Below are 19,500 nucleotides of genomic sequence, written 5' to 3' on the forward strand. Positions count from 1 at the left end.
CAATCCCGGCCACCCAAGGTATCCTCTGCAGAAACCACTGATGGAGCACTTTTGGGCGAGTGTTGACCGAAGCGCCGTTGCGCCTCTCTCGATAGGTGACTCTTCTAAAGCTAGTACAATCCTCCCATCGATGGCGTGGACAGTCACTGAAAGCCCAAGTTGGAATAATCGGATAGCTTCCCGTTGATTGAGATAGCTACCCGTCCGGGGGATATCTAACCGGTCCCCGTCGTAAAGCGAGCGACGATCGACTCAAGCAAAATGCCGCTAGCTCCCGCACTTATCGTGCAGATAAGCGTTGAGACGGGTTGCTGCTTCAATCTTGTCAAGTAAATATTTTACCATTGAACAGCTGCTGGACTGATGCGGATGATGATGGGAGAACTTTTGAGTCCTTGATTGAATGGCCCAAATGAAGAGTGGTTCTCGTTTGCTACAGTGCTCTGAATACCTAAAGAAGATTCCTAACCTAGCGCTGCAGAATGCAAATATTCGTTACAACTCGCAAAAGACAACGTAAGTTTCATGAATGAGTATTTGCGTTCAGATGCCTCAAAAGACCTGAAAATCCATGTGCGTGCTCCCATTTACCGAGCCTTTCGGATCATGGTCTGAACTTTTATGCGGAGGGAATTTCGATCAACTGCCGTCCAGCTCGGTAGAGCTTCTCATTGATTTCTGGGAGGTGGTTCAAGAAGTCCCCTTGTAAGTCGTCCCAGAGTGACTCGGGAGGAGCTATGAATGCAGCATGGTCAGCGCGAGTTCTCCGTGGGAGGCCAGTAGTGGGGAAATTGAGACTCACGCTTTGTTTGTGCGTGCCTCTCCATAGCAAATTTCGTCACCGCGACATGAGAGCTCATGTGAAACATAAAGCCTGGAGTACTTGATTAGCATGAACCCATGGGTCAACAAAGGCTGGCGTACTAAGAGACCCTTCGCCCTGGAATTGAGGCTCAAGGGCCACGGAGGTGGCCTTCTTCCAAGCCTGGTACGATTCTGCAAGGTTGTCAGCGCTGTAGTCGCACAAGTTCGAAAACTATTTACCTCCGTGAGCAACGAAACTGTTGTCGCAGGTAAGAGCACCCGGGGACAATGTTTTCGAGCTGCCTGCGTAGGTGCCGTAGATCATTCCCATCATTTCTGAAGCCATTGTTCGATGGTAGTACTATATCAGAAATGAGCAAGAATTGGAGCAGCCCAGAATGCAGCCCTACCGGAGGTCGAAAAGAATCCAGTGAATTCACCCATTTCGGCGTGAAGGCGCAAAAGTCAGAAAGTGAAACCCCACTTATCTTGGACTTCGCGGTCAGAATGCAGTAAGCGCTGGGGTCAAGCTGGTCCTTCATGGATGACAGGGCTAATATCTTTGTCATCTCGTATTTGTATGGAGCATAGCTAGATGTTGGTATTAGTGCTTGTGCTCGAGCAGTCGGGTGTAAACGTACTTTCCATGCCATCCAACGACATCGAATGGGGTGTGGTTTTGGGAGTAATGATATAGTTCTCCAGCGAGCTTGAGTACAACTACAGTTGAAAAGGTCAGCCGACTGTACGAGAGGTGGGCTTCCTTCGAAGTAAACTTACCTTCCCAGTCCGATGAATCGATGTCGAAACTTGCAATCGGTATCTCGAAGTCCTTGGGAAGAGCCAAACCATTCGACCCAATGGGCCCGAGTTCTGGGAGTTCGTAGTGAGCTCCGAAGATCTCTTGAATATCTACAATCCATCAATTATAGCCCAGTAGTCTGAGTCACCGAGAGAAACTTACAGCCATGTGCTGGTCCATCAGGCAGGACAACCTTGAAGCGCAAGCCTGCTTGTATGACGCAAAGCTCACCCGGGCGGACCATCATCCTGCACTGGTTTAGTCGAGATAGTGGTGACACAAAACGTTTATCATGACTGACCTTCCCAGTTCTGTCTGGATGTCCAATCGCCCTTGCACCGGGATGATCATGAAATCTCCATCATGATTGACGAATGCTTGATTTCCCATGGACACGTTGGCCGCATATTGATGTACGGCGAGTCCCTCTTTCAGTGTGGGGTCGCCGTGACCAGCAATCGTCTTGATACCTTGCCAGAAATTCGTAGGCTCCGATGTCGAAGCTTGTCCAAGCGGGCCCCATTCGAAAGTAAAGGGCGTGAAATGGACATAAGGGTTGTGCAGACCAAAAGAGGCTACCATCTGAAACATTTGGTCAACTCTAGGTCGGCTGAGAAGCCAGGAAACGTACATCGTGTTTCGTGGAGAGTGATTGCAAGGGTTTGTGTGCAACTGCCGGCCTGATACGGTAGAACCATCTAGTGAAAATGTCAGAGTATGACGACGAGGAGACTCATAATCACATACAGGTGTTGCATCGTTTGCCTGGTGGAAATGAATGATGTAGCATTGAGCTGACCTCTTATCAGTACGTCTTTGTGCTGGGGCAGATCTGTTCGGCCTACCTGTTCTGTATATAGGTCATATTGGTTTCTTTGTGGAAGATTGCGGCCGCCCTGTGGAAGCACGCCTGGACTGAATAGCAGTATGGTCAATTCTTTATTCTGCTATTGCTTTGAGCGATGGATACTCACACGGCTTCTGTAGAAAATCGGTTGCCAAAACCTGTCTGATAAGGATAGGGATCCTCCTGAGTGCTCGTCGTCACGAACGGGGCATCTGCGGAAGCACCATAGGCTGCATTTTTTGGTTTGGCGTAGGAGCCATTCGTATCGTTTGATATCGACCCCATAGCGCCTATACGACTTGTCATGTGAGTACTCGTCCAGATGCACTGTTGTTGAGACCGGTGGACTGCTTATATGCCATATACGCGGATATATGCGGTTTCGCCAAGTGATAAGGCTGTCTGCAACGCTGAGTGAACATCCAATTCGGAAATTTTGTCCATTAAGAGTTGGTGGACATTGCCGGTTCATCCAGCCTTCTGGGGGCTGCAAACGCGTGAGACTCCCGCCTATCATACGATTAGCACCCGAGAGACTATCCGCCCACTGAAATAAACGGAGAAGAGCAAGACAGGAATTGCACTTCCTGTCATCATTCCTGCTTGGCAAAGCATCTGTGGGGAGAGACCCAGTTGGTCCGCGGCTGCTAGGCAATAATCATGTAGGAGTATGTTGAGGTTCATTTGCTCTGCTAATTCTGCTTGCGGAAGGCCGATGAATAGGCTTTTGGTGGACCAAGACATCACCCCGTGGTCGGTGCTAGATTTGGGAGCAGGTGTAAGGGCATGTTCTATCATACTGCCTGAAGCAACCCCACAGACCTCTCGACTCTCTTTACGGAGTGGGGTGTCAAACTGGTTGGCATCTCTGCTCCGACGTACGAGCAGTGCAATGGCAGCTTTATGAAGCCATCAAGCAGGCCCAGAGGTCGTTTTGACGATCATAGGCTACTTACCCCTCGCGTAAAGATATCTGCCACAGGCAGCGCGCCATTGAGGTGCTGCGGCTCCTTGCACCCTTTAATCATACACTGGTTAACCTTCAAGGAAAGCTGATGCTGCTACCATCATGTAACAGTAGTGCGCAACGTTGCTGCCTAAGGTGATTTGGAGAATGCGAAGGATCCATTGGGGCATCCAGACCCCCAGGAACTTTTCCACCTTGGAGCATACGAGTACGAGGACACTTTTGGAGAGATAAGCAACCTTGCAAAAGGCTTAAGTTACCTTATCGGTCTGGGCTCCGAGAACCGCAGAAACTTCGAGCCGGGACCTTGCAGATGCACTTCCGCGGCATACAAGCTTTATGGAGATAAGTAACCTTGTCAAGGAACAACTTACGATTGCCTTATCACTGAAACGTGATCGATAGACCTGGTAGACGGGCGACGAATGCCCGCACGGGTCATTGCCAAATAAGCAGTAATATTGAAGACTTATCTTGTCTGTTGATTGCCTTCCATCCGGAACATGTCGGTCCTTTGATGGTCAGCCCTCTGCATGCAGCCTGCTACGAGAGTCCGGAAGGTATTGGTATAATGTCTCGGATGACAGTCGAAGGGCAACGGGAGGGCACAGGGCCCAAGTTCAGAAGGGCATCTATTGCCTGCAAGCGGTAGGTTATGCTCGAACTATCAGTGCAAACTGTCCCGGGACAGCCAAAGTGACCATTGAGTTCCAGGTGCCGTCAGCTACGTATCAAGTGCGAGCATAGCGATGCCAATCCACCCTGCAGACGATGTCGTCTCGCTGGGTCCGAGGTCGAAGCTCGATGGTATGTACTCTCGCAAGTCCACACGATAGCAATCGCTGACCCACTTTAGCACGTTTCGATCAAGAGCTGACAAAGAACCATGTCAAGAGGTTCGTCTTGCACAAGGTCAAAACTGCATCCGAAGGTACTGAGACGCATGGATATAGCCACCACCGAGGAACACGGCTCGTGCGGACAAACGTCGCTCCATGTGAGTACGACCATTATCTTGTAAGGGCGGGGGGTCTGATCATTAAAAAGTGCCACCTCACCGTCAAAGTCTCAGCCGCTCAACACCGTGGTTGGGGATGATGTGGACTTGGCTATCCACCAACCAAGCGACCATGATTTTAGACCATCGTGGTCAGAGCTACTGCGCGGTCCTACACATAATGACCTACCTCCGTTCGATGAAGTGGTAGAGGGTTGCAAAGTGTTCACTTCCTCATATTACCAACTTGGTAGGCTCCACCCTTCGCGTGTTGACGTGCAACGCCTAATGTATGACACAGGATTTATCGCTAAGGCACTCTTCATGGAACGTCTTGCGAACGGGCAACAAACGTCAGATTTGTTCTACTATGCGAGCATCCTCAGTGTTTCTGCGCGCCTAACCCCGTGCCTGGTCCGACGCTATGGCAGTGGTGCAAAGGCTACGGAGCACTTCGTTGGGCTGGCAATCGCCTCGGGTCTTTCGAAGATCTACACTCCATCAGTTGAGAACTGCCAGGCGTTCTTTATGTTAGCACTGGCAGAGTGGGGAAGCGGTGACAAAAGCAGAAGCAGTGTTAGTCGGGCTCAGACCTTACCCTATTGCACCTCACTGACCGAGCATAACAGATGAATATGGGTGTTGCCGTACGAAGTAAGCTGGCTTCCAGAATTCCAGAATTGTCACTTGTCTCAAACATCTGACGTTGAGACTTTGTGTAGTGGCGGGAACTCTCGGCCTCCACCTCGAGGAGACCTACACACTCTCTGCTGATGCAACGGGACATGCCGTCATAGACGCAGAAGTCGCTCGACGGACCTTCTGGATCATTCAAGGTGACGGATCTGGACCCGGCAACTGGCAACATTGAGGCTGACGTTGACAATGCAGGTCAGGAGTGTTTGCATGCAGGGCCTGGAGCGATCTCCTCTTTCTCGCTGCAGGACATTACAGCGCTCTTGCCCTGCGACGAACGGGATTTCGCATTTGGAATCGCCAGTTGCGCACGTGCAGCACTCGATGGAACGGCACCAGCACAAAGTGATGCGGCACTTTGCAGCCACTCATCAAGATCTCTCTTTGCAGCCCTCATTCAGGTCCAGAATCTTTGGAGTGAAGTAGCACGATACCCATGTTCTGGCTACAATGCTGAAAGAGACCTTCCCTGGAACCCGCAAAGCTATTATTACAAGCTATCCTCGACACTTCGAGATTGGGAAAGAGGTCTGGCACCGCAGCATCGTTGGTCTGTATGGAATTTGCGAGGCTACAAGGTAGAAGGCCTCCACCTGGTAAGTCCGGTCCCTTTTCTAAATTTTCCCGCAACGTATCGTTGACTCCGGCGCTATAGGGATATTTATCTCTTGTGATGGTGTTGCGGCTTTGCAATATAGTGATAAGGCGCTGGTACCTGAAAGAGTGAGTACGATATCACCTGTCCTGAAACAGCTACTAATTTCCGAGAAGAATAATCAGTGCCCTTGTCGATAGTCCCGTTGATGTCGGCTCAGCCGCTCAAAGACACTGGGCAAAGCTTTCTGAGGAATTGTTTCACAATGTCTTTGAGCTCGATGAGCAAATCACTGCTTTCAACTCTCTTCGGGGGCCTCATGAGGGGTCTCCCACAGAAATCGTAGGTGTATACTGACCACCCGGCTATTGGATTCATCGCTTACACCTGGGAAGGTCTTCTGTGTATACATGTGTGGGTCCCTGGCTACACATCTTCGAACAAAACCATTACGTATGCGGCCTACTCCATCGAACATTGAGAATCACTGACCAACGCCCTCTTCTTGTTCCAGTTTGTCCTGAGCTTGCAACATCTTCTGAAGCAGTATTCAGTCATTCCATGGAGCTGCTAAAGCAGATTCAGTATGACTGGCCTGTGGCACAAAGATGGTACAAATCCTTACGTGCCATGCGAAAAAAGCCAAGCAGTCCAAGGAAGGAAGCAACAGCTGCCGCACCTCCGTCAAGTGATCGAGATCAGGTCTGTCCGAACTGTCTAAAAGCCCCCAATACCTCCGCTGACATCATCAGATGCCCCAGGATAGCACGGTGTGGGAACAGTTGAATGAGTCCCTGCCCCTATCCGTCCCACGAAGAGCATCTCAGCCTGGTGCACCACGGGACAGTGAACAGGGGCCTGTCTCGCATGCCAGAGCACAAACAGATGACCAGACATCGAACGTTCCCGAGATTTTAAATGTCATCAGGCATTTGAGTGTGGAGACCCTGGACGTTTCCTCCAGTATGGCACCCTTGTCCATTTCGGCGCCGACGAGCAGCTCTGGTCTCGAAGGCGGTGGCCACTCGAACCTTCACCAATACTCTTTTCAAGCGGCGATGCAGTATCCGAACCTTGCCTGCTTCGATCCCAATCTCCTCGACACACTTTCTTACTCCGAAGATCAATTCTCAAGTATGCCTGACCACTGGTTCATGAGCATGAATTCGTGATGATACATGCCTTCAGAATTGGACGAAGTGGAACTCTAGACTGATGTCTACGGTGCCTTGTACAGGAGCAAGATTCCCCTGGACGTTTGTTGCTTTTCGAATGGATGCTAGACGAAAGAGACCACTGTCAAAGACCAACCATCAAGCCCGTTAGGACTGGTTTTGTCCATAAGACGTAGTAGGAAACAGTCACAAGAATCTGAAATGCACAATTAGCATTTGCTTCGCGGCTACGCACGAGACGCCCGGCTGGATGTCTCTCCATGCTTGGGACTAATCGATCATCGCAGGTCTTAAAGGGTTACCCTAGTCAGTCGTCTCGGTAGGGTTATCCATGACCGGAAAACATCAGCTTTCGAGCTTCTGAGGTCACAGTGAACGGAGGAACTTTCGTAGAAGAGTATCTAAATCAATGCGTCATGAACTGAACCAGGCTGAGTGCAGGCTTTGGATAGAGTGTAGCTTGCCACGGCCGCAGTCCCCCAAGGATACGTGAGGGACAAGAAAATGCAGGGCTAGAACCACATGTCACTGGTTTACTTCGGCATCGATTTCGTACCTGGTTTTGGCGAGTAGTGTGGAGGTTTCGGGCACAATTGTCCCCACCTTTCGAAGGACTGATAAGACTGGTACAGTATCAGACAATGGCTATTGGCTAGCTTATCTTGTATGGCAACCATTTCTGCAGTGTTTGTTCTCCGCTCATGACCCTTAGACCGGATGAGGTGCGACAATCGGGTATTTGAATCATCTCGGGTATCCTCTGCGCCTTCTAGCGACGGGAACTATCTTGAACCAAGCCATTCGACTAGTCCTGGTACACCTTTGGGGCCTCGAAATCCGCCCTTTCGAGTTGCTCGAGTTCCTGTTGCAACACCTACAAGACGCCTGCAGGGATACAGGTGAAACCTCCAGCAATGTCAACCAAACAATGTACAGCGGAGAAGTTCTCCCAGATCAAATTTGACTATCTTGTCGTGGGGGGCGGAACAGCAGGTCTTGTTGTTGCTGCACGACTCAGTGAGGATCTGAATATACTTGTAGGCGTGTTGGAAGCAGGACCTCCTGTTTTCGATGAGCCTGCTGTCAACGTACCTGGCAAGTTTGGGCAAACGATAGGTACAAAATATGACTGGGATTTCAAGACAACACCCCAGAGCGGCCTCAATGGAAGAGAGCTGCCATGGCCGAGAGGAAAGATGCTGGGTGGGACAAGTGCGATGAATTTCATGGTCTGGAATCGCGGCTGCAAAGAAGACTATGATGCCTGGGAAGACCTGGGCAATGCAGGTTGGAATTGGGAAGGCCTCCGGTAATCAACGTAGTACTGTTTGCCAGGAGTTCGGCTGACCACTTTCAGGTCCTACTTCCAAAAATCAGAACGCTTGCAGTTGCCACCGAAGGAGCTGGTGGACAAATTCCAGGGTCATCACACCATTTCGGATCATGGTATGGAGGGGCCTGTCTTTACCACGTACCAACCCTTTTTTGCCGAAACCCACAAGTATTGGCATGCTGCGCTACAGAATCTGGGGGTCGAGACCAACACAGCACATTTTGGAGGCTCTAATGTCGGCGCCTGGACGACTTTGACCAGCGTGGATCCCAAAACGCAAACGAGAAGCTATTCGGCGACGGCGTATTACGTACCCTCCGCCTCGAGAAAGAATCTCTTTGTGCTTACCGAGGCAATGACCACAGAAATCATTTTTGGACAGCACCGTCGACAGAACGACCTGGTAGCTAGAGGGGTCAGCTTTACTGTCAATGGTGAGAACAGCAGCTTTGTAGCCTCCTGTTCCCGCGAGGTGATCCTTTGTTGCGGTGCGGTTGGTTCTCCCCAGCTACTTGAGCTGTCAGGGATCGGCAACCCTGAAATCTTGTCTGAGGCAAACATCGTTCCGAAGGTGTCGAATGTGAATGTTGGAGAAAATCTACAAGAACACATGAGTGAGTTCTCGAATTCCAACCATCGTATTGTTGAGGGTTTTCTAACATTGAGCTCTAGTGAGCGTCGCTGTGTACGAATTAGTCGACGATGTGGTAACACCACAAGACCTTGCCCGTGCAGAATTCGCGCAAGAAGCCGAAGACCTATACAAAAAGTCCATGACAGGGATTCTGACCGCCACTCCAGGCTCAATGGCATACTTGCCTTTGAGAACATTCGTTGGGGAAGCACAAGCTTCGCGCCTGGAGCAGGCGGCACAATCGTGCGTGTCTAAAGAAAATCCCAGCATCGGGCAACGCGAGCTGGCATTGAATCGGATACTGGCACGGCAATTTTCACCTGAGTCGCGCCTGGGTCAGGTGGAGTACATCCTGGATCATCAGAATTACAGCCCCTTCTTCGAGAGCGTGCCGGGCAAGAAATACGCATCGTTACTGCAGATTTTGCAATATCCATACAGTCGGGGATGCATTCACATCGACCCATCATCACCGCATGAGAAGGTATTCGTTGACCCTCAGTACTACCAAGGCCCAGGTCAACTCGATCTCCAGATCATGGCTAAGGCACAGATCTTCGGTGACAAGATTGCCAAGACGAGACCACTCAACTCAATCATCACGAAGCGTGTTCATCCTCCAGAGAAGGCGACCGACTCAGAGAGCGCATGGACAGCTTGGCTGGGGGACAACACAATCACAGACTGGCACCCCATTGGGACATGTGCCATGTTGCCCCAGGACAAAGGCGGTGTTGTGGATTCTGACTTGAAGGTATATGGGACAGCGAATGTGAGAGTCGTTGACGCTAGCATCTTCCCGCTACACGTGAGCGCACACATACAGGCTACCATATATGCAGTAGCGGAGAAAGCAGCAGACCTGATCAAGCAATCATGGTCTCGAGCACCTGCCGCAAAGCTGTAAAGCGCGGCGGATATCAGAAATGTCCAAACTGTTTTGATCTGATTGGTGCGCATCAACGAATCATCAGAACGCATTTCTAGATACTGGTAATAACGACGCTCAATTGTCGTGCGTCTGTGTATCAGGCCTAGAACAATCTGCTTCGTTTGGAGCTGTTCCGCGGAATACGCGTCGACAATTTAGCCTCAATGATGTACCGAATGGACTTTTGCCTTCTCCAGACTCAGATAAGATTACCATCCGGAACCGGTTCCTCAGGACGGCACACTATCTGGATCGATCAAGCTTCGGACCCCAGAACACGGGTAAGCGAATAGTGGGGGGGGGCCACATTACCGGTTTTCGATAAGGACCCACTGAACAAGCTATGGGAAGGAAAGCTTAGTTCAACTCGGATCTACGAGGTATTGACGGCCAACTTGCCAACAGCATTTGCTCTTATCTCGATTTGCAGACTTCGGTCCTATCTAACGTGTAGAGCTTGAGTGGGGAATAGTTATCAAGCTGATCGTCGACATGACAGCTGCGAAGAGCATTGGCTGGACGCGGCTTGGAGATATCATGGTTGTATATACATGCGTCAAGTTGCGCTCCTGCAACCGGACTGTGCGGCTCTTCTCCCTCTAAAGCTGTCTAGCCTTTGATCCCAAGGCCTTTTCCAGACTTCACCGCAATTCTCCTTAAGACCGACACCCGTCGAAATTTAGACCTCGAAACGATGGCTTCCATGGAACATGCCACAGTCTATTCGGCCGTGACCGACAACTACAACCCTGGTCTGACGGAGAAGGAGCCGACAGATTCCGGCATCAAGCCAGTCGGGCCTGTGTCAGAGGAAGGCTCTAACGGACCGATGGAAGTCAAGATTGGCGAATCTCACCACGTCGATGTCAAACTCAAGCAGAAATTCAGCATCTGGAGTACGCTTGGTGTGAGCTACTCCGCCACATCCGCACCGATTGCCATTGGAACCTATCTTTCTGTCGTGGTAGGAGTTGGTGGCAGCCCGGTCTTCTTCTTCGGTTTCATTCTGTGCAGCATTTTTGCCATGATGATTTGCCTCGTCCTGGCAGAAATGTCTGCGGTGTACCCGCATTCATCAGGTCAGTCTCCCAGTACTCTCAAAAGGCACTTCGGACGTCCTTGTTAACCTTTATGCTGCAGGCCAGATTTTCTGGACCGCCGAACTGGCTCCCAAGAAGTATGCCCGCGGACTCAGCTACGTTGTCGGCTGGCTTGCCAGCGCTGGTTGGTTCTGCTGGACCGCAGCCTGTTGCCTCATTACCTCTCAACTGATATGGGCCTTGGTCGCCATATGCCATTCGTCGTTCGTCATATTGCCATGGCATTACTGGATTATATACCTACTTTGCGCACTATTCGCTCTCGCCATCAACTGGCCATTCTTCAAGATCTACCCGGCTTTTCTCAAGATGCTGGTCGTTTTCATCAATGTGGGGACAATCATCGTCATGGTTGCTCTTCTGGTGCGGGCACATCCAAAACAGAGTGCTAAGTATGTCTTTGTCGACATCGTCAACTACACTGGCTGGGACTCTAATGGAGTGGTTTTCTGTCTTGGCTTGCTTCCTGGACTTACCGCGGTCACTGCCTTTGACTCTGCAGCACATCTCTCGGAAGAGATGCCTCGACCGGATCGCCAAGTGCCACAAGTCATGATAGGGAACGCAGTGCTCAGCGCCATCAGTGGTCTGGTCATGATACTGGTGTACATGTTCTGTGTGACAAACACCGAAAATCTACTCACTCCAGTCGGTGGCGAACCTATCGCCCAACTTCTTCTGGACTCTTTGGATTCAATGGGGTTGACCATCGTAACCATGCTGATATTCATCCTGGTCCTGCTGTTCGCCTGTGCCACCCTCATGACCGCGTTTAGCAGAGTCTGGTGGTCATTTGCAAGAGATGGCGGTGTTCCCTTTTCCAAAAACCAGGGAACCGTCAGCAGCCGCTCACGCTTGCCTGTCAACTCTTTGTTGTTCGGTACCGTGGGAGTCGCTTTGATTGGACTCATTGAACTTGGATCTGCCATTGCGCTCAACGCAATTCTCGGCGCCGGTACCGCGTTCTTGTTCTTGTCCTATGGTGTTACCATACTGGCTGCACTGATGGGTGGCCGACGCCAGTTGCAAAAGCCGCATTACATCAATCTCGGCCGCCCTGCCGGACTGGTCTTGAGTGTCTTATCGGTTATCTGGGTCGCTTTCATCACTGTTTGGCTGTGTATGCCTTATTATATGCCGGTCACTGGAGACTACATGAATTACACCTCTCCCGTGTTCGCTGCGACCGCAATGATTGCGGGATTGAATTGGGTGTTTCATTCACGCAAGAAATACACGACCCCTGAGCGGGTCATGGATCATGGTGTACTCCTCACTTCGGAGTAACAAGAGAATTGGTGTCGGAAATTTGGTGCGAACTCGATTGGATTCAGATAGTGCAATAGATGCATCATGTACCTAAGTCAGTTATTACAACTGAAATGCTGCAAGCACCAACAGTTACGCTAGACTTACAACTTGTGAGAGATTCTCTTCAGTGATGCTTGACATCCGCAGTGGTGCAATAGGTCACGCCAACGAGCAAGAAACAGTACTGGATGTCTAAGCACAGACTGGTAAGCTTGTAAAGGAGTCCCTGGCAAAATCCCCGTTGGTAGCACTACGGCCCAGCTTTGCACATGGCCGATCAGACGCCCACTATGTCCAACACCCTAGAGATAACGACAGCTCTCTTGTCATGCGAATCAAATGATCTTCCAGTGCTCAACGGGACTGCCCCATGTACGCCCCACGCTTGAGATACAGGACCAGTATTGCCAGAAGGCATTACGGCTGATACTCGCAGATTGTCTGGATTGAATCTCGATACATGATTGCCAGAGATAAAGCCCCACCCGGCAACGGACATCCCATGTATGGGATCGGTACAAAGCCGGAAAGTGCTACCCGGCTCCTGGTTAAGGACGCTCAATCGCTGACTACCTAATATCACTATCTGATAGGTATGCAAACGACATTGAACACACTAGTGGAACCGACAAATGGCTTTATGTGTCTGGGGTTTGATCTCAAGCCTCTTGAAAATCAGGAGCGAGAGTCGATGTTTCGTAAGGTGCAATTGATCACAGTCACTCCTCTCGACCACGTCAACATCCTTGTCCTGCCGTTTACGCATTGCTGTTGAACCAAGATCAGGCTTTTCCGAACCCTATCCAAGCTGAGCACAATTAAGCGCACATCTCAAGGCCGGTCTTGAGCAGGTATAACCTCAAGGACCGATAACCAAAATGAACGGAAACACTGCATCAGGGCCAGTGCCCTTAATCATTGATGGAGTCGATACCAAGACAGACCATACCTTCGGGGTCTGCGACCCACAGACAGGTATCGAGCTGTGGAAAGCGTATGGGTCAACTGCTAAAGAAGCCAATGCTGCCGCCGAGGCTGCTCAACGAGCATTCCCTATATGGTCGGGGATGAGCTATCTCGAGCGAAGAGATTTGCTACTCAAAGCCGCCGACAAACTGGCTGCTCGAATTGAAGAGCTAAAGCAGATTTCCATGCAAGAAACGGCTGCAGCTCGAGACTGGGCTGACTTCGATTGTGACATGAGTGTTTTCATTCTGCGCGAAGCGGCTAGTCTCATATCTTCTATTACCGCTGAGTCGCCTCCAACACTCGAGCCCGATTCGACCGCTCTGGTCTACAAAGTTCCTTTCGGAGTGGTACTTTCGATCGCGCCCTGGAATGCTCCAGTCCTTCTAGGAACCCGGTCTATTGCATACCCACTTGCAGGCGGAAACACAGTAGTGCTGAAAGCTTCAGAGCTGAGCGCACGAAGCCACTTTCTGCTTGCGGAATGCTTCAGGGACGCTGGATTCCCGCCTGGTGTGGTCAATGTCGTGGCCCATGAGCCTGCACGTGGTCCCGAAGTCATCGGTGCGTTGATAAAGCATCCAGCTGTGCGCAAGATCAACTTCACGGGGTCGACTATTGTGGGTCGTATTCTTGCACAACAAGCCGCTCGAGAGCTCAAGCCTATCTTGCTTGAACTGGGTGGCAAGGCACCCATTATCGTCCTGGAAGGGGCCGACGTCAAATCAGTGGCAATGTCGGCAGCTTGGTCATCCAACGCGCATGCCGGCCAGGTATGCATGGCCGCGGAGAGAATCATTGTTCTTGACAGCGTTGCCGCAGATCTGGAGACTGCCCTCGCACAGACTTACAAGGAGATGTACCCGTCTAGCTCATACAAACCTCAACCAGCGATACAGACCTCTGGAGTGCAGAAGGTGCAAGAACTACTAGAAGACGCCACAGCGAATGGAGCAGCGATCGTCGCTGGAGAACCCACAGCTACCAGTGGCACAACACGATCACTCCAACCTGTGGTCCTCAAAAATGTCGAAAAGTCCAAGCTCTTTTACACCGAGTCCTTCGGTCCTGTACTATCACTGATAGTGGTGCCCACCATGGACGAGGCTGTTCGTGTTGCGAACGATACTGAATACGGCCTTTCAGCAAGCGTCTGGGGCAATCTGCCTGAGGCAATCAAAGTGGCCAAAAGAATTGATAGTGGGTAAGTACAAAGCTGAGGTGGGCTGGGATCACCTCAGCCGACCTCCAGTCCTCATCCATGCCTTCAACCATGTTTCCTTGCCATTCTTTTTGGCATACAGGCTAACGATACACGTGCAGGGCGGTTCATATCAATGGATCTACAATCCACGACGAGCCTACTCTCCCTCATGGCGGGTTCAAGTCAAGCGGCACAGGACGCTTCGGTGGAAAGTGGGGGGTTGCTGAATTCATGACAACGAAGACAATCAGGTTCAAAGTGTGACGAGTTGACAGTGCACGTAGAAACAAAAACGAGATTACTACAAAGCTAGCAAGCAGTGTGAATGGAATGTCGATCTATCACATCTTTCAGTAGCGTCCTGTTGTTTCACATGCTCGCTGTTTCCATGTAGATCCAGAATTTGTCGATCTGATCATTCACCTCGCCCCAGGACATGATGACTGGCAAGCAGACCCCTAGAAATGGCTACCCCTGAACAGCTCTCTCCGGACCCAGTGACAAAATGCCCATGCAACATTCATCATGCCACCCATTCACATGCAGTCACGACACGCAAATTGTGCAGTGCACGGAGGCGTCTAGACTGGTTCCTTTCCTTTATGCGGTGCATTAACAGGTATTTTTGCGCCGTGGTTATAGGGACGACGTTGGAGACGAATGGGGATGAACATCCCGTCCGTTGAACTCAATCTGATGGAGCAAGCAAGCACCCGGATCGACAAACCCTGGATGCTTATCGCTCCGGGCTCACTACTTAGGCAACGACTTCCGCTAAGCGATAACCAACCGTTTGGCTGAATCGAACTACCCGTGCGTCTCCTCCGCCTAGTTCTCCCCCATCCTCGACCGCTACGCACGCCAATCAAACACGGTCGGATTGGGAGTACTGCCCCAAGACCCTCAATGGAACAACGGGCCACCATAGGAGACCGCTCTCATATCGCTTACATGTCGTTGCGAAGCCAGTCTCAGCAGGTGGGTTCCCGTGGACAATGCCATTGGACGAGGGATCCTTCGCGTCCATGTATTTTCCTTCCATGCTCAGGTATTTGATGTCGTTACACGTCCAGTAGCCAGGAAGTACACTTCGACAGTCGCTGCTTTTCATTCTGTTTCGCTTCTCGAAAGAAATCTCAAGATGACGTTGAGTTTCTCTGTGCTTGGAGGCCTCTATGGTCTTGGCGACCTCTTCAAGGTCGCGTCGCTCTTCGCAGCTGCCAGTGTTCTCATCTATTCGGTCGGATGGCTGATCTATGCGCGGACACTACACCCATATGCCGACATACCAGGTCCATTTTGGGCCTCGGTCTCGCGCCTCTGGATAGCCTACATGGTCGAAAGCGGAGATGTCGACAAGGTCTTGGTCGCAGTGCACAAAAAATACGGTAATCTTCTCACAGCGTCAAATTCTTGAAGGCCTGTCCTAATACTGAGACGCATTGAAGGCCGCATGGTCCGCATTGCCCCGGATGAGGTGTCCATTGGTGATCCTGAGGCTATCAAAATCATCTACTCGGTCTCGAGTGGCTTCACGAAGGCAAGCATACGGAGACAACTTCACACATATGGGCTAACGAGGATGCAGACCGACTTCTACGATCCCTTTGCGACGCACATGTGTAAGTATCTCCTCCCTCTTGCTTCAATCTTGTTTTGATCTTGTGACCTAGCGCCACATCCGGATCTCTTCTCGGCTCGAGATGAGAAAGAGCATGCTGAAAGACGCCGGCTTGTCAACAATGCATACTCCATGTCAAGCATACTCGAATCAGAGACATACATTGACGAGTGTTCTCAATTGTTCATCCAACGAATGGGGGAGTATGCCGATAGTGGCCAGAATTTTGACTTCGGAATGTGGCTACAGATGTAGGTTGTTCGTTCAGTTTGTGTCATCACTGATTGACTCGTCGCCCAGGTACGCCTTTGATGTGGTCGGAACTCTCTTCTTTGGCAAAATGTTCGGCTTCATGGAAACCCGCTCGGACTACGGCGCTTATATCACTTCCTTGGATTCCTACTTGCCTGTTCTTGCGACCAATTTTGTTCTGCCAGATTATCTACGCTCCGTGCGACCCTTCCTGGCAAATCTCGGGCTCAAGCGTATCAGGGATGCGATTCTGTCTATCGTCGCCATTCGACAAGCAGCAAGCGATGTCGTGACAACGCGAACAAAGGAACTGCAAGAAGGGAAGGTTGGTCGTACTGACATCCTGCAAAAGCTTTTCAACGTTCAGCAGGGCAAAGGAGCCGATGGCCACTTTTTGCTTGCCGACATTGAGCAAGAGTCCTACGTCGCCATGTAGGTGTTCCTCCGATCTATATCGAGCTCGCGAACCGTTGTCTAACGCACGTGTGCGTCTAGTTTCGCTGGATCAGATACCACTGCCATCGCCATGCGATCGATTCTGTACTTTCTGATGAAGAACCCCAAGTACTACAAGAAGTTGCAGGACGAGATTGATGAGGCGACTGCAAGAGGTGAACTCAGCACTCCAACTGTCCGATTCTCTGAGGCTTCCAAACTGCCATACCTGATTGCTTGCTGCAAGGAGGGTATGCGTATGCATCCATCAGTGGGTTTCACCTTGCCTCGAACAGTCCCAGCAGGCGGAAAGGAAATCAGCGGTCGATATTTCCCTGCCGGCAGCAAAGTTGGCATTTACTCGGGAGTTATTCACCTCGACAAGAGCATCTTCGGAGACGACGCCGATGTGTTCAACCCAGATCGCTGGATCGAAGGGGACGCTGCAAATATGGACCGCTATATGTTCCAGGTGAGAGCATCCTGCTGCTTGTTCATTGCTGTCTGCTAACAAAAAGTAGTTTGGTGGCGGATCGCGGAGTTGTGTCGGGAGACACGTAAGTCCTGCCCTCCTAGAACTTTGGTGCGCTACGGGCTAACCTCTGTGCCAGATTTCCATCGCTGAGATATACAAGATGTTCCCACAGCTACTGCGTGACTATCGTCTGGAACTTGCCAACCCCGACAGGGAATGGGGGACTAGGTCTACCTGGTTCAACAGGCAGATTGGTCTCGATTGTAAGCTCGTTCGACGCTGAGACAGTATGAGGTTGCGGATGCAGTGAAGCTGAGGGTGGTCAACGGTCTGAAATGAAGTCCTAACTTAAAGGACCATTGTGTGCGAGACGAGGTGTTCGCTACGCGCGCATAGTGTTCTCGGCGCAGTTGATACTGCGAGTCGTAATGACTCCGGTACTCTAGCAACGAGAACCTCTCCAAGGAGTAAACATACTTGTTATGCAAAATCAATCAAAGATAATAGCAATAGAGACAGATTGTCGAATGCTTTGTACTTAGTCTACAGTACGGACTAGTATTTAGTCGTTCTGTATCAGGTCTGGCGCCCTTGGCGCTGATCACATCTGTCATTGGCCGCGGCAGGAGCGCAGCATGGCCAGGCACGCTGACAACCAACCGTACCAGCGACCTCACCGTTGCACGCTCGCGTGTAGACATCCTCATTTCATGCTTTCCTTGCACTCCCACTACTGTCTTTCTCTCGTCAGACGACGCATGTAGTAACAGAACCTGCGCACTTCTTCCATCTCTGCCGACATGTCATCCTTCTTCTTCTCCACCCCGGTCGACATAGACATCGTCCTCGAGGACGCTGATGACCGACAGACTGTCGACGTTAAGCTTGACAAGAACAGGCGAGAGAAGGCGCCGCTGTATCTCGATGGTGAATCCGTAAAAGGTGCCGTCACAGTCAGACCAAAAGATGGGAAGCGATTAGAACACACAGGCATAAAGGTCCAGTTCATCGGACTTATTGGTATGTCTTTCACTCTCGCCAGCGTGGACGGCGCAGCGCGAAGCAAGCCAGGCTGACAGGAGCCGATTCAGAAATGTTCTTCGACCGTGGAAACCACTACGAATTCCTCTCACTCGGACAAGAGCTTGCAGCACCTGGTGAACTGCAACACCCTCAAACCTTCCCCTTCAACTTCAAAAACATTGAGAAGCAATACGAATCCTACAACGGCATCAACGTCAAGTTACGCTATTTCATTCGGGTTACGGTCTCAAGAAGAATGGCAGACGTGATCCGTGAGAAGGACATTTGGGTCTACACCTATCGGATACCACCCGAGACCAACAGCTCGATAAAGATGGATGTGGGTATTGAAGACTGCCTACACATCGAGTTCGAGTACTCGAAAAGCAAATATCACCTCAAAGATGTCATCGTCGGCCGAATATACTTCTTGCTGGTCAGACTGAAAATCAAGCACATGGAACTGTCCATCATTCGGAGAGAGACGACGGGAGTTGCACCCAACCAATATAATGAAAGTGAGACGTTAGTGCGATTTGAGGTGAGACCAACCCTTCGGATCTCGAAAGAACGTTGCTAATTTTGTCAGATAATGGATGGCTCTCCTTCACGAGGTACGTTCGCCTAAGCGCCCACCTGATATCCGATTTTCGGAGTTGGCTGGCATGATACCGGCGTTCACACACATTTCATGGCTAGTCGACCGCGATGCTGATCTAAAGACCAGGAGAAACGATCCCAATTCGACTGTTCCTCGGAGGCTTCGACCTGACGCCGACCTTCCGCGATGTGAATAAGAAATTCTCCACGAGATACTACCTCAGTCTTGTCTTGATTGATGAAGGTACGTCTACAGTGCAACTTACGTCTGCTGCCACGAAGGATTGCAGCCATATGCCTTGTTGAATACTCTTTTGCTGTCCTTTTGATCTGTACATGGCGGAACCCCACGATCCTCATCCCCCACAGCGAACGTGGCGTCGGCTATTGAACCCCAAACATTGGCCAACCCCCAACATTTACATCTGCATCCCCCAAAACGCCATCGTCTGCATACACGCAAACACTGACACATCTTCGGCTTCTAGACGCTCGTCGATATTTCAAGCAATCAGAGATCGTCCTGTACCGACAGGCGCCAGATACACTTCCGACATTGGCTATCGATCAGCCAGGAATAGGAGGCAAACTGACCATGCCAGAGCGGCCGACACCTGCTTGATCTGTCGTCCGAGAGCCTTTTCAGGTCTACCATTTCGATATCGAGTGCTGCATAGCACTAGACATATCACGCAACCAGGGCATGCTTACCCCGACGATTCACAGACGACA

General features: G+C 50.8%; 7 protein-coding genes across 7 annotated transcripts; 6 read left to right on the forward strand and 1 right to left on the reverse strand.

The window, feature by feature from the left end:
* Nucleotides 1–516: 516 nt before the first annotated feature.
* EDD37DRAFT_102643 (putative homogentisate 1,2-dioxygenase) lies at nucleotides 517–2,862 on the reverse strand. Its single transcript, XM_062809113.1, has 13 exons — nucleotides 2,581–2,862; nucleotides 2,452–2,521; nucleotides 2,354–2,400; nucleotides 2,238–2,304; nucleotides 1,908–2,188; nucleotides 1,769–1,854; nucleotides 1,585–1,716; nucleotides 1,446–1,524; nucleotides 1,215–1,395; nucleotides 1,045–1,165; nucleotides 925–996; nucleotides 803–874; nucleotides 517–735 (listed from the first exon to the last, which is right to left on the reverse strand). Exons 1-13 carry the CDS (start codon nucleotides 2,757–2,759, stop codon nucleotides 620–622), a joined length of 1,503 nt encoding a protein of 500 aa, XP_062676271.1. The 5' UTR covers nucleotides 2,760–2,862; the 3' UTR covers nucleotides 517–619.
* A 770-nt stretch (nucleotides 2,863–3,632) lies between these two features.
* Nucleotides 3,633–7,314, forward strand: EDD37DRAFT_619377 (uncharacterized protein). Its single transcript, XM_062815862.1, has 14 exons — nucleotides 3,633–4,068; nucleotides 4,135–4,227; nucleotides 4,277–4,316; nucleotides 4,374–4,417; nucleotides 4,468–4,667; nucleotides 4,719–4,993; nucleotides 5,047–5,071; nucleotides 5,140–5,253; nucleotides 5,309–5,709; nucleotides 5,769–5,836; nucleotides 5,885–6,050; nucleotides 6,104–6,161; nucleotides 6,223–6,410; nucleotides 6,461–7,314. Exons 1-14 carry the CDS (start codon nucleotides 3,938–3,940, stop codon nucleotides 6,878–6,880), a joined length of 2,223 nt encoding a protein of 740 aa, XP_062676272.1. The 5' UTR covers nucleotides 3,633–3,937; the 3' UTR covers nucleotides 6,881–7,314.
* Nucleotides 7,315–7,797: 483 nt separating this feature from the next.
* Nucleotides 7,798–9,757, forward strand: EDD37DRAFT_662208 (putative choline dehydrogenase; the record flags this gene model as incomplete). Its single annotated transcript, XM_062819151.1, has 3 exons — nucleotides 7,798–8,192; nucleotides 8,241–8,830; nucleotides 8,889–9,757. 3 exons carry the CDS (start codon nucleotides 7,798–7,800, stop codon nucleotides 9,755–9,757), a joined length of 1,854 nt encoding a protein of 617 aa, XP_062676273.1.
* Nucleotides 9,758–10,610: 853 nt separating this feature from the next.
* On the forward strand, nucleotides 10,611–12,168 carry EDD37DRAFT_685042 (putative choline and nitrogen mustard permease; the record flags this gene model as incomplete). Its single annotated transcript, XM_062819882.1, has 3 exons — nucleotides 10,611–10,860; nucleotides 10,922–11,005; nucleotides 11,027–12,168. The coding sequence occupies 3 exons, from the start codon at nucleotides 10,611–10,613 to the stop codon at nucleotides 12,166–12,168; spliced, it is 1,476 nt and encodes a 491-aa protein (XP_062676274.1).
* A 902-nt stretch (nucleotides 12,169–13,070) lies between these two features.
* EDD37DRAFT_672599 (aldehyde dehydrogenase domain-containing protein) lies at nucleotides 13,071–14,676 on the forward strand (the record flags this gene model as incomplete). The annotated part of the gene is made up of 2 exons (XM_062819447.1): nucleotides 13,071–14,362; nucleotides 14,482–14,676. 2 exons carry the CDS (start codon nucleotides 13,071–13,073, stop codon nucleotides 14,624–14,626), a joined length of 1,437 nt encoding a protein of 478 aa, XP_062676275.1. The 3' UTR covers nucleotides 14,627–14,676.
* Nucleotides 14,677–15,438: 762 nt separating this feature from the next.
* Nucleotides 15,439–17,663, forward strand: EDD37DRAFT_619382 (cytochrome P450). The gene is made up of 6 exons (XM_062815863.1): nucleotides 15,439–15,750; nucleotides 15,811–15,902; nucleotides 15,951–15,984; nucleotides 16,036–16,234; nucleotides 16,284–16,667; nucleotides 16,731–17,663. The coding sequence occupies exons 1-6, from the start codon at nucleotides 15,504–15,506 to the stop codon at nucleotides 17,179–17,181; spliced, it is 1,407 nt and encodes a 468-aa protein (XP_062676276.1). The 5' UTR covers nucleotides 15,439–15,503; the 3' UTR covers nucleotides 17,182–17,663.
* A 282-nt stretch (nucleotides 17,664–17,945) lies between these two features.
* EDD37DRAFT_557359 (vacuolar protein sorting-associated protein 26-domain-containing protein) lies at nucleotides 17,946–19,390 on the forward strand (the record flags this gene model as incomplete). Its single annotated transcript, XM_062813701.1, has 5 exons — nucleotides 17,946–18,165; nucleotides 18,237–18,709; nucleotides 18,758–18,782; nucleotides 18,896–19,012; nucleotides 19,257–19,390. The coding sequence occupies 5 exons, from the start codon at nucleotides 17,946–17,948 to the stop codon at nucleotides 19,388–19,390; spliced, it is 969 nt and encodes a 322-aa protein (XP_062676277.1).
* Between the last annotated feature and the right edge of the window lie 110 nt (nucleotides 19,391–19,500).

Source organism: Exophiala viscosa (genome assembly GCF_022695815.1).
Source record: "Exophiala viscosa unplaced genomic scaffold EDD37scaffold_1, whole genome shotgun sequence".
Classification (NCBI taxonomy): domain Eukaryota; kingdom Fungi; phylum Ascomycota; class Eurotiomycetes; order Chaetothyriales; family Herpotrichiellaceae; genus Exophiala; species Exophiala viscosa.